Source organism: Brachypodium distachyon, chromosome 2 (genome assembly GCF_000005505.3).
Source record: "Brachypodium distachyon strain Bd21 chromosome 2, Brachypodium_distachyon_v3.0, whole genome shotgun sequence".
In the NCBI taxonomy this organism is placed as follows: Eukaryota; Viridiplantae; Streptophyta; class Magnoliopsida; order Poales; family Poaceae; genus Brachypodium; species Brachypodium distachyon.
The window spans coordinates 10660507-10673749 of NC_016132.3; the positions used below are offsets into that span (position 1 = coordinate 10660507).

General features: G+C 42.1%; 2 protein-coding genes across 2 annotated transcripts; both read left to right on the forward strand.

The window, feature by feature from the left end:
• The first annotated feature begins 1487 nt into the window (after positions 1-1487).
• LOC104582565 (ubiquitin) lies at positions 1488-4252 on the forward strand. The gene is made up of 4 exons (XM_010232549.3): positions 1488-1690; positions 2259-2469; positions 3424-3490; positions 3941-4252. The coding sequence occupies exons 1-4, from the start codon at positions 1588-1590 to the stop codon at positions 3989-3991; spliced, it is 432 nt and encodes a 143-aa protein (XP_010230851.1). The 5' UTR covers positions 1488-1587; the 3' UTR covers positions 3992-4252.
• A 6775-nt stretch (positions 4253-11027) lies between these two features.
• On the forward strand, positions 11028-12710 carry LOC100822846 (ubiquitin). Its single transcript, XM_010234779.3, has 4 exons — positions 11028-11180; positions 11609-11819; positions 12014-12080; positions 12445-12710. The coding sequence occupies exons 1-4, from the start codon at positions 11078-11080 to the stop codon at positions 12490-12492; spliced, it is 429 nt and encodes a 142-aa protein (XP_010233081.2). The 5' UTR covers positions 11028-11077; the 3' UTR covers positions 12493-12710.
• Positions 12711-13243: the final 533 nt, after the last annotated feature.

Genomic DNA, 13243 nt, shown 5'->3' on the forward strand with positions numbered 1-13243 from the left:
AGAGGTTGTCGATGAGTGACAATGTATCGAACCCTGCTTTGATGTTGTTTCGGTTGCCTCCTCCGATTTGCATCAAACATTTTGTTCAGTGATATCTCTAGTTGCTTCTTTCACTTGTGCCTCGACGAAGTGGAAAGTATGAAGGAGAAAGACAACATAATATTAGGAGAAAAGTGACGTTCAATTGGCACCTCACGTGGCATGTGGGAGTAGTCTCTCGAAGCACACGTGCCAAATAAAAGGGTGCCTCGATAAACTGTTAAGCTGCAAGGGAGATACTCCGCAAAAAAGATCACACCAGCACACCCGGTAGTTTGTGGAGTATTTCTCATGCAAGACAGAGTGATTGTTTTAATTATTAATAAAAAATGGCAACCAAAATTTTATGTGTCTTATTTTTAAAGTAGATCATGTGGTATTTTTGCTTGCTTGCATTGTGTAAATTGGCAAAACAATAGAAGAAAAGAAATTGGATAGCTCCCTACTCATTGCAAAACATTATCCTTGGCCACAACCACCCTGCTACATATATGTACCAGAATAAGATCATTTAGTTGCGAGCTTTTTTTTCATGAGAAGCACACGCTCAGCATATTTTACCTCTATGAATATCTTCAAGAGGCTATGCCGGCACATATTGAGGTTGACAAAATCATCATAGATATTTCGTTGTTGACGTATAGAACTACTAGTAACTGGATGAACTGATTTCACTACGAGGAATTAAACCAACTGCTCGGATTGCGTTGAGTTGTCATCACCGTAGTCGTGCCAATTAGCTAGAGGTCATTGAAAAAACAATTGTGTGTCAAAGTCGTGACATTGCAACAGAAGCATATAATTTCCTAACCAAATTACAAACAGGAGAGCACGTCAACTTTAAACTCTATCAGTCATTTGAGTGCGACATTTGGTTTGGAGCAAGACCAGCTAGAAAGAAGTTGGTGTCTTTGGTTTGGTGCCCACACTAGTCAAGCCAAAATATTGGCAACCAAAATTATTTTGTTGACACCTGTTTGGATTCTTACCAAGATTTTGGTTGTCAACATGCACCATCTCATCTCTCTCACACATTTTTGCTAAATAGTTGGCAAAATAAGGGTTGAGAAATCTTTTTGATAAAAAATTGGCAAGCCAAATCTTGCCTTCATTTGGTAAGGTTTTATGGAGCACCAACCAAACACACTCCTTAACTTTAATCTATATCAGTCATTTCAAAAATCAAACCCAGATGGTTTGCATAGAATATTCAAATACCTATCTCAGTTATCCGGAACAGTACATTACCTATCTCAGTGTGAACATGTCGTGTCTAATTAAGAGAGATCATCAGGAACGAAACAAAAGATAGCTCAGCTGCCTATGGACATTTGGGCCTCAAATGGGCTTAGTCCATTAAAACCGTCCGACCAAGTTCCGAGCTTAGCGGCGACGCCTCCCTGGCTGGCTAGGGTTCTTGGGGTTTCATAGCGAGTGCGTTACCTCGCTACTCACTATAAAAAGACATCACGTCCGCGGCGCTGCTCACACTGCACTGCTCACCACCACCACCGGGCGAGAGAGAGCGATCGAAGGCGAGGAGGGAAGATGCAGATCTTCGTCAAGACGCTGACGGGGAAGACGATCACGCTGGAGGTCGAGAGCAGGGACACCATCGACAGCGTCAAGGCAAAGATCCAGGACAAGGAAGGTGCTTTCCTTCTCCGATCACCAATTTCTCCATGTTATTTGACGTTCGCCGGCCGATCCGCTTCATCTGCGTTGCCTTGGTCCTCGTAATCAATCCGTGTTCAAAAGCTTAGCTTCCGTTTTATTTTTCTCTCGTTTTGGTTGCTCGTACCATTCGCATACCCCAATAATCTCACCTAGGTGAGCAAATTATCAAATGCTGCCGTGCTTGGTCGTCACTCGCTAACGCAGAGCAGATCTACCTGGGGTGCTTGGACGCTTGGTCCTTTTGATCTTAAAATCAAAACTCTCGTGTTTGATCCGATTTGTGTAATGCTGGTTTGTCTTGTTACTTGCTAGTCTAGAAGTATGAAATCGATTGGTCTCTTCTTTGGGAACTTGCTAGGCAATAGAGATTCAACTGAATCTAGCAGCAGATCCCTGTTTGGTAGCAAATCTAGTCGATCTCGGGTCTAATTTCATCACTCTACCCTCAATGAAACTGCGAGTTCATTTATTAGCTTACTAAACTTATGTAGATGAACTAATTACGGAAGTTTTTGGGTTTGCTTTGCATTACCTAATCGTAGGTATCCCCCCAGACCAGCAGCGTCTCATCTTCGCAGGGAAGCAGCTGGACGATGGCCGCACTCTGGCCGACTACAACATCCAGAAGGAGTCCACGCTTCACCTGGTGCTGCGTCTCCGCGGTGGCAGCAGAGGCGGCTACCCCAAGTACCTGGCCATTGACCTCCGCTTGCTTGCCCAAAAGTACAATGAGAACATGATGGTCTGCCGCAAGTATGGCTCCGTGAAACCTTTATTACAAAATATCGATATGTCCTTGTTCCTATCGGCAGTTTGAATTATTTTTAGATAATTGTGCAAGAGCGTATGACTTGATCTTGATTTTGGATGCGTGGCCCGTTCTCTGATGCATGTGTTAGTGACTGCAAATTACGGATGGGTTTTTTCCGAGTTAACTAGCTTAATCATCTGCATGTTTTTGTTATGTACTCCCTCCGATCCTAAATTGTTGTCGAAATATTACATGTATCTAGACGTTTTTTAAGAATAGATACATGCATATTTAGGCAAATTTGAGTCAAGAATTTAGGATCAGGGGAATACCTGTTTACCTTAGGTGTCAGTATAAGTATGAGGTATCGACCTGTGTGGTGCATGCCAAGAAGTAATTTGATGGAATTTCTACCCTTTTGCACTAGTGGACATTTGAGTAGCTAATGAACACTTGATTTGAATTTTGCAACAATGGCACCTGCATGCCTTCTCTGCAATTGTAGTTGTTTTCTAATTCATACTCTTTTGCACTGGTTTGCTTGGTTGATTGGAGGGAATGAGGAAAATATCTAGATGAATGGTTAAAGGCAGTAATAATGAATTAATTAGATGATAACTGGTCTAGATAAGCATATTCATGATATGCCAATCTATTTGTTGACTCACTACTCACTAGCCTTTACAGTATATTCAGAGCATAATGATATATCACATTAGCCTTTACAATATATTCAGAGCATAAAGATCAGTTGGATAGTTTATTTCCAACAGTCAGTCAGATTGTGAGAATGTGAGTTAAACCTTGCGGACCAAAAAAGGCACTCCCTGTAAAGTTTAAACATTCAGTTCCTGCATTCTTCTCTTTTCTGTTGCTTAAGTTGATTAGTCATTCAGCATTTTTTGCCTGCATTATATGTGTCAGTATATCTTACTTTTTCATCATTTGTCTTGCAGGTGCTACGCACGCCTTCCACTCAACTCTACCAACTGCCGCAAGAGGAAGTGTGGCCACAGCAGCGAGGTGCGCCTTATTTCGCCCCCATATAACACACCCCTCACACATAAGCTATCATTGTCCATGTGCTATCTCTTGTGTTAGCATTATCCTGTTCATGGCCTTAATTAGTCCTCTTAGGCTCTTAGCATTATCCATGTTCTTAGCGTTATGATCTTAAATTTAGTTGTCAAATTGTCATATGCCCACTGTTTTCAGATTGTGTAATATTTGCTCTTAGCATTGTCTAATGTGCGCCTATTCTTAATTTCTTAGGTTCTTTCTTTAAGAAAATTTTCTTATGTTCTTAGTATCATGTAATGTGCTCTATCTACCATGTTAGGCAATTTTCTGTAAATATACGTTCGATGTATATATATGTTCCAATTAGTACTTGTTGATATAAATCATAACTGAACTGAGTCCTACTGGATACATACGTCTTCACCTGATGTTATTTCCACTGTTCTTTTTCAGGTGAGGATGAAGAAAAGGTTCATTTCTAAGTTTGGGAAAGACAAAGACTAAACATTGGAAGCATGACATGCATCAGCTGAATCAACTGTCTTAGTGTCGTATCAGAGTTATGACTAGAGTTTATGTTTTTCCCTGGTTGAAAGTTTCGCCTGGATTTAGAACCTTGATTACTCTTATGAATGCTGGGGATTTATGCATATCAGTTTCATGGTTAAGAAATGGTGGTGACAGTTCTCTTGGATTTTGTACCATGATAACTCATGCGAGATGACCGAATTGCTTCTTAGAAATGAATCTTGTTGTTTAAATGAAGTCCTACTTGCTCTGTTTCTTGTGTTGTGTTGATGTCAACTTGTGGTGATTTATGTTTCTAAGATTGTTGGCTTGTCACAGATCATACTGTTCTTAATTAACATACAATTTAGCTAGTTAGGGGTTTGTGGTGCTTGTTGATGAATATTGTTTATTTAATTTAGTTTCTGTTGATCCTGGAGAAGAGTTCACGCTGGCTCGGCAACTCTGTCGATTGGCTGTTCTGCCATCTAGAGATTTTGGTTGCTGTGAATCTGCACATGCATTTATCATTTTTTCTTGCAGAGAATTGATGCCCAATCTTCGTAGGCATGTTTTTGTACATGCATTTAACTTGGTGCAATTGTTTTATGGACAAGTATTGCAATAGCTGGCTGTAGGCAAATACTGAATGGACTAGCTTCCCGGGCAACTGATCAGAGTGATTTTTGCTTTTGCATGCAAATCTGCGTATTCTTTTCTGCAGCTGTGTTCTCATGATTTTGTCGTCTCTTTGTAAGGACTTGATTAATTTTTCGTATTACACTAGTATTTGTGAAGATTTGGAATCCAGATCAGGCAAAAGTATGTGTACTAGTCCATATTTCAGTTCTTCTAACAGCTATAAAAATATTTTAGAATAATCAATATCATCGTATTACTGTTTACTACATGCACATCTGTTTCTAATTCTCTACCAGCGGGCGAATCCTTAATTTTCAGATGTGCATGTGTTAGAAATAAGCACAAATACTCCCTCCGTCCCATATCAAGTGACTCAAATTTGACCAATTATGGATGTATCTATACCTAAAATGCATCTAGATATACATGTAATAGAAAGTCCCTTAATATTTGATGCAGGAAGTATTTGTCTACTGTGGTCCATTATATCTTTGACTTTTATTTCTAGTCCATATACAACCACATCTCATTCTCACTCCTCTGTCGTCGCCCCTCAAGTGAGACTTGTAGCCATTGGCTGCTATTTTTCTTTTAGAAAACATAAGCTTTATCACCTCGTTGCTATCATCTTAACCTCTCGTGAGACTCAATCTGTCTGGTTTCATCGTCGCCCTAACCTCCAACATTGATGTGCTATTCTCGGCTTGTCCACCACACACAGTGGCGGAGCAAGAAACGGAGAAAGGAGCTTCTAAAATAGGTCTAGTGTTATAATCTCTTCATTTCTAAATACTTGTCGCTGTTTCAGTGCAAGTTTGTACTAAAACAGCGACAAATATTTAGGAACGGAGTGAGTACTTGTGAGTCTTTCATACTCACGAGCTAGATAATCAGTAGATTCTCTTCTACAGCACAAGTAGCACCGAGCCTGCTTCGCCGCTGACCACACATCATTTTCATGAGCACTGCCTCAACTCTCATGTCAAACACACAAGGGAAGGGCTCTAAGATCTAATTTCCATTTCCTTTCTCATACTTAAAAAATTGAGTTCACCATGCTACCGCAGAATGGCCTATGAATATGACAGTCGGTTGAAAACTGAATGTGTATTTAAATTAAGATTTTTCCTTGGTATTTGCTTAAGCGAGAGGTTAATGCTAACAAAGGATAATGTACTTATACGAAATTGGATTATTAAACATTTGCTTTCCGATAGTTTCACTTGCATATTTATAAGAAAAATACAAAAAAACGGTGTATTGCTCTCCGCCAGGCACTTGTCGAGTTGATCTCTTCATCCACGTGGCACCATTTCTTTCTCCAAGAGCGCTGTAATACATACAATTCATTTTGTACGGTTTTGTTAAAGGGCAGAGCAACAATTCGTGCTGAATAATTAAGCAATTTCGAGAATAACAATTCAATGAATAATTTCAGAATATAGATCATGACGACAGTAGCAACTAGCAGACGCATCTCGAAAATACTAGAAGTATTAAATAGCTCAACGAACAGCAATATGAACTCGCAGATCATAACTAAACAGCAGATCGAATCACAATGTACGTACTGTTGCGGTGGAGAGGAAGCCGTTGTTGTTACCTTCGCTTGACGAAGTTGTTGACGAAGAAGACGGCGACGCGTCGCGCACCCGCCGGATCGAGAAGTAAGACGACCCATGGTTGCAGGGAAGCGAGCAGTCGCGCAGAGCGCTTCCCAAAAACCTTATTTGCCCTCTCCCGTACAGGATCGCAAAGGCGAAAGGTTCCGGAGACCTGCTCTCCCAATCGCTGGTGCACGCCGGCGCTCGGGATGGAGTAGACTACGATGACGGCGCAAAAGCGAGAGACTGGCGAAACCCTAGCGCGGTTGTGTTGTGTACCGATCGGAGGGATAGGCGGCTGTATATATAGTCACGCAGGTATAGGTCGGTTCGGTTTAGGAAACCTGAACCGACTCCACAAAATCTGCATGCGTCCGTAACAGATTCCAAAAATACCTCGCGTGCGTGACAAAAAAGATAAGAGGCCCGGCCCAGCACCGAACCGGCACGATCCACGAAACGCGGCGCGCGCGCGCGTCGTGACGAGGCGAGGAGGAGGAGGAGGATCGCGGGTGGGGATTTCCCTTGCTCACTTGCTCGATAGGTGAGAAGCAACATCCCTTATATGTTGGTCTCACTCACTCTAAACTAGTAAGGTGGGACTATTCCCTTCCCACCCCCCTCATCCCACTTCATGAATGGGTCTTTGAGATTTTTCAGAATTTATTAAAATTGGGCTTGGGCTGATCAGGCCCACAACACAAATTCTAACAATTCGGCTGTGCCAGCTGATGCAGACCGGTGTTGGATGGCTTCCACGCTTGCCACTTGTCCGCTAGAGACCTGCATGCAGCTCTATCTTCTCCATTTTTTCTTTACTCTCGACGCTCTCGTTTTGTATCATGCTATTTCTTCGGTACCTTCTTGCTGAGCATACCTCATTCCAAACTGAATCCTCCTCGATCCTTTCTCTTCTCCCTTTCAAGCTCCTCGTCCATCCTCAGTCTTACATGATGGCCACGGATCTAGTCCATGGAGACTCCTCTCATTTTTCCCCCTCCTCCTCCTCTATGCAGTTTGTGCCATGTATGGCTTCATAGAGCTCAAATTCACCATTTGAGCACTAGGGCCGAGGGGAATGTAGTTCCATGGTCTTCTCAGGCTACCTCCATTGTTGATGATGAGAGTTTAGTCAATTTGGGAATTTTTATGATACAAAGGTTTTCTTGATATGCTGCAAGTTGGTATATGTTTTCCTGCGTACAAAAAAACAATATGTTGCGATGATTCAGTGGGCCTACTACAAATGTTGCAAACATGTTTTTTTTGGATATTCATACATTTTTTTCATGTTGGATTTATTGTGGCCTATTTCACAATATTTTTTTACAACCAACTGGGATTTATTGCATGCATAAAAAGATTGTTGCATAGATGTGTGTGAGGTGTTGCAGTGTTTTCTTTGCATTGGGACAAAAAATGCTACATTGATGTTGCACAATAAAAAAATGTTGCATGCGAATTTTTTTTGGCTGCCAACGTTAGGCGGCCACAAAATCATATTGGATGACTGGAAGGATGGCCGATCCTGCGCTAGGATGAGCCAGACGCCTAGAGGCCCCCTAAAAAAATTGCAGTATATATTGTCCTATCTATTTTGTGTACTCGGAGCATTTCCGTTTCCATGATCCTGCTCTGCACGCAAGTAGGGCGAACATGCAAGATTTGTCCGGGCCATGTCATATACTTATCTAATCCTGTGAGCACGAGTTCCCGTGTGACTCGATGAAAAGGAAGGTGTGGTTTTGTAAGTCAAAGTGAGGAATAGTCATCCACTAGTGTTGTTCTAATTAAAGTAAATGTATCATGCGAAAATCTCTATGCGGTATAAATTTGAAACTTTCAATCCTAGTCAATATATCTTAAATAAACGAATCAGATAAATGTATATTAGTGGTTTTTTAGGAACAAATGTATATTAGTGGTTTCACTTTTCATATATATTATCCAGATCTAGACTTTCTCACGTCAAGGGTTTTTCATAAATTTTTTTTTTGAGAAATCATAAAATATTTTTAAGTTTTTTTAGAGTAGCCTGTAATTTTATTCAAACTCGAAAATCATTACAGGTACAATGCTTTGGATCATAAACATTAGAAATTACTCTCCCGTACCGAAAAGATTGGCGCGGTGGCTATTTTGCAAAAACACCCCCAGCTTTTGTTTGTATCAAACCGTACTCCACCTCTTCAAATACCAGCAACTGGCTTAAAAAAACAGAAACCCCTTCGTCTCCTCAACCTCCCTCTCATCAGCCTAAAAAAAAGCCTCCATCTCGTCTCCCGGGAGCTTCCTCAATTGCTCCCCTCCCCTCTGTGCAGTGCTCCGCCGCGGTTTCCTCCATCTCCAAGAAAGCGACAGATCCAGGGGCGGCGACGCGGGATCCGGTCACGGAGAGGCCAGATCCTGGGGCGGCGACGTGGGATCCGGCGATGACGACGCGGGATCCGGACTGCACCACCGCGCCATGGCCTTGGCGACGCCGCTCCGCCACCTCCTCGCCGCCGCGGCGCAGCCCCCCGTCGACCCCACACTACAACAAAACACAGTTTAAGTAACACAACCTTGTAACACATAGAAAAATATGTTACAATCTATTTTATAGTAACACATTATATGTGTTGCAAGGACAGATAGTAACACATAATAGATTAGATCCAAAAATGTGTTACAAGACCATTGTAGTAGTAACATATAAGTTTGTTTTACTCCACATGTGTTACAAACTATAGCTACCATAGTATCATAGTAATGTAAAAACATGTGTTTAGTACTGAAGTGTTACAAATTGTAACTACAGTAACACATGATTATCTGTTAGTACCTAGTGTTACAGGTTATATAACTCAGACACAAATCATTCCAAAATCATACAAGCATTGTCCACGGCATGCTTAAACAAAATATGGTGCTGCAACACAAAAAACTACAAAGACAAAGTACATAGTTCCACGGCTCATACAAGAGAATGTAGATAACATACACTTTCGAGAGGCTAATCTCAGTAGCAACCTAGAGAAAAAAAATGCAGCAGATTCCCTACATCCAGTGCTTCAATGCTACAACTGTACAAACCTTCTTTTAATTTGACATGATCACTATGGGATTCACAAACTTTTTTTTAATTGTACAAACATCATCCAAATAATGATCCACATGACCAAGTAAGATCAAATTCCACCAAATTTCAATTATCATCAAATACACAGTTCGCATACACATGATACTAGCAGGAGCCACCCAAAATTAACAGCATGCATATAGAAGTACATGCACCTACAAGGTTTAGCATACATTTAGACCTGAGTTGTTCCATAAAAGATAGTAACATGCGTCACTTGCCAAAACAAATGCTTCCACAAGTACTTGGTCCATGGCTGGTCACAAAATGGTGCTAGCTAGATCATCATCCGAAGAAAAAAAGTTGTACCACCACCGGAACAGCCCTAACGCCGCGCGCCTTCGCGCCCCACCACGGCGGCCTCCGGTCCGTGGTTTCTGTGCCCCTTTCGCAGGAGGATCCGGTCAAGGGTTTGGGATTCGATCTGGGATTTGGGATTCGATCTGGGATTTGGGATTGTTGGTGCCTGCAATTTGAGATTGCTGGGTGTAATTCTAATATTCTGAAAACTCGAGAACTTAATTGTAAAGTTGTCTTGTGAATGATGCCGCGCCAATCTTTTCGGCACGGAGGGAGTACAAGGTAACTCCTATAATTAAGAATTACAATAAAATCTCTAAAAGCCATCTTTTCCGTGGTATCATTCTTTGCATCATGAAAAACTGCCGAGGCTTCAACATGAAGACTGCAATTAGACTGGGATAGCAACCTTGCCATCGTATCCCTGCACGATCTTGACTACCTTCAAAGGTTTCGAAAAGCCCCTTGAGTCGCTCATCCAAAAAGATGAGAAGCCGTGAGCGTTGAACGTACTTGGGCCGGGGATGATCCCCTAAAAGTACAGGTCGTCGAACCGCAAGATTTTCACCAGAACACCATAGGCGGATCCCAAAGATACAAAAGATAAAATCAACAAAATCACCATGACACGCTAAGAAAAACTCAACAGATACGTATAAACGGATCTGCGAGTACACAAACCCAAGATCCGCAAGATCGGGTACATTGAATCTATGATGACTAAAACTTTCTGGCTCCGCGGCAACGCCCTTTGAGACAACAAAACAGCTGAGAAAGAAACAGAGTACCTTTATTCACGATGGCATCGCAACCTCCGTCGTTATGTTGCCGATCAGAAAAAAAAATTGCTATAAGCAAATACTTCTGAACACTTATGAGAAATCGAGGTTCCCCTCACCTCGCAGCGCCAAGATGGCGGCCGGCGGCGAGGGGAACCGTGAACCTTTGACGACGGCGGCCAGGGCAGTGCGCTCCTGGAAAAATGCGCTAGTGGTCTAAAATATTTTTAAGTGATTAGTTGTTTCACTTATCATCTGATCCGTTTTCACATGATAGGCCGGCCTAATTAAAAAGCATGTTATCCGTCCAAAAAAGAAGAAGAAGCCATATGTACCTTCGGGCCTTAATGGGCTTTTCTCTGAATTGCAGATTCCCCATCGGACAGGAAAAAAGGAATGACTCCTCTCAAAACAAAAGGAAATTGTTCTCGAACGGGGAAAAGAAAAAAAAAAGGAAATATCGAGAGCCCCGAACGTAGCGGCTACTCTTTCCTTCGCGGTTCTTTGGGTTTTCGTAGCGCCCGCGTTATCTCCCTGCCTATATAAAGACATCACGTCTCGGCAGTGCAACTCAAAAGTCAAAACTACCATCACAGAAACAACCCCTCCCGACGAGAGCAAACAATCGAGAGCTAAGATGCAGATCTTCGTGAAGACACTGACGGGGAAGACGATCACGCTCGAGGTTGAGAGCAGCGACACCATCGACAACGTCAAGGCCAAGATCCATGACAAGGAAGGTACTCATCATCGCGTCTACTTCCCGGCCAGTACTTGTTCGCCTGCGCCCCACTCGAACCTTGATTCCTCCATGTTGCTGTAGTTTGATCGTTTCGCTGAGATTCGCTCTGCAATCGGTCTTGTTTGGCTGCTAATATACTGCTTCGGTTAATCGAAGGGTTTAGATAATGCTGGCTTGTTAGTCCTTGTGCTTCTTGCGGTAGGATTGTGTCCTCATGCATGTTCAGAAACTTGCTAGGAAATCAACCTGGATCATCCTCTGTTTTTTTCTGTTTAATCACACCATCACATTCACGAGACTGACAGATATACTCAGATCCCCTCTTTGGTAGCTAGAGGATCAATCTAATTTAATCCATCATCGTGTTCACGAAACTGCGCCTGTATACTCTTAAGTTTTTGGTTCGCTCTCCTCCACAAACTGTAGGTATCCCCCCGGACCAGCAGCGTCTCATCTTTGCGGGGAAGCAGCTGGAGGATGGCCGCACCCTGGCCGACTACAACATCCAGAAGGAGTCCACGCTTCACCTAGTACTGCGCCTCCGTGGCGGCAGCAGAGGCCAGTACCCCAAGAACCTCGAGCCCAATCTCCGCATCCTTGCTCAGAAATACAATGAGAACAAGATGGTCTGCCGCAAGTATGTCCTTCGTTTGTTGTTCTGTAGATATGCATATGTCTGATTTGAGATGCAAGCAATATGACTTGATGATTTTGCTTTTGTGGTCTCGTTTGCAAGGATTTAGTTTAGGCTTTAGACAGAGCATGTTGCATGTCCTTGCAATCTTATGTGCCAATATATCCTATTTTTTTCACCATTTTTTCTTTTTGCAGGTGCTATGCACGCCTCCCCCTCAGAGCGACCCACTGCCGCAAGAAGAAGTGTGGCCACAGCAACCAGGTGAGCCTTATTTTCCCTCTTTATCAAAGTGTTTCACTCTTAGCCTTGCTTGCAATGTCCATGCTGGTTGTTTTGGTGATATCCGAACGGTCATTCATATCCCTAATATGTATGCATGATGATCAGTGTTATATGACATCGCGTGTGCCGATCAGTTAGGTCACTACTTCAGTTTTGATACGGCTATTTTAGTTTTCTATTTGGTACTGTTTATTTGCCACACACACAACATTTTTTTGAATTATTGCAGTTAGATATATTTTTCTGACAAAGTGTTGCAGTTAGTGGCAGCAGAACATAATTTGAGTTCTGAATATTTGTCCAATTTTTGACATGTATATTTTCTTGTACCATTCATTTTCAGCTGAGGGAAAAGAAGAGGTTTATGTCCAAGTTTGGGTCGGACAGCTGAATCAACTTTCGTGGCAAGCATCATATCAGAGTACTTATCATCAGAGTTTAAGCAGTCGTGTCCTAGCTAGCTAGTTAATTTACCTTTTCAAATACTAGTGGTTTATGCATAGATGTGGCGTGGTTATGAAATGGTGGTGCAAGTCCCCTACCCAGTATTGTACATTGAACCTTTTCATCGATGAAGAAAAGATAATAATGCTAACGAAATCTTCTTTATCTGCCTTTTGTTTTTCTTAACCTTTTTATGAACCCCATTTGAGGGCACTGGTTTTGTTAAAAAGATGATAGATATGCGCCGGATTGTTCAATGAACAATGGGGTAATCTCGCTAATTCATGCGCGGCCATCAGCGATTGGTTCTCCTGGTCGGCTGCTCCTGCTGTCCCGCAAGGATGCGGCCGTCAGGTCGATGGCTAACCTGACACCGTTGCAGAGCGTTGCTTGCTTTTTATACTGTTCTGGTTTTCCAACTGGCAAATTGTTGTTTTGCATTTTTTTTCTATTTTCTGATTAAGCTTTAACCAGACAAAAGCTTGGATTTTGCACTATCGATTTTCTGATTAAGCTTTAACCAAACAACAGCTTGGATTTTGCATTTTCTGTTTTCGTTTTAAGCTGCATGTTGCAGTTACTCACTCTGATAGTTCTTCAACCAAGCAAAAACTTGGATCTCGCCGTTTCCTTTTTCTGATTATAAACTTATTTTGCAACGGATTTTGGCAGTTTCCTTTTTCTGACTAAGCTTTTTT

Bases quoted from the DNA above. Each gene is read 5' to 3' on its own strand.
- LOC100822846 (XM_010234779.3), top strand. From the start codon at position 11,078: ATGCAGATCTTCGTGAAGACACTGACGGGGAAGACGATCACGCTCGAG. The intron at 11,820-12,013 runs GTATGTCCTTCG...TTCTTTTTGCAG, and splicing joins AACAAGATGGTCTGCCGCAA to GTGCTATGCACGCCTCCCCC. The intron at 12,081-12,444 runs GTGAGCCTTATT...ATTCATTTTCAG, and splicing joins AGTGTGGCCACAGCAACCAG to CTGAGGGAAAAGAAGAGGTT.
- LOC104582565 (XM_010232549.3), top strand. From the start codon at position 1,588: ATGCAGATCTTCGTCAAGACGCTGACGGGGAAGACGATCACGCTGGAG. The intron at 2,470-3,423 runs GTATGGCTCCGT...TTTGTCTTGCAG, and splicing joins AACATGATGGTCTGCCGCAA to GTGCTACGCACGCCTTCCAC. The intron at 3,491-3,940 runs GTGCGCCTTATT...GTTCTTTTTCAG, and splicing joins AGTGTGGCCACAGCAGCGAG to GTGAGGATGAAGAAAAGGTT.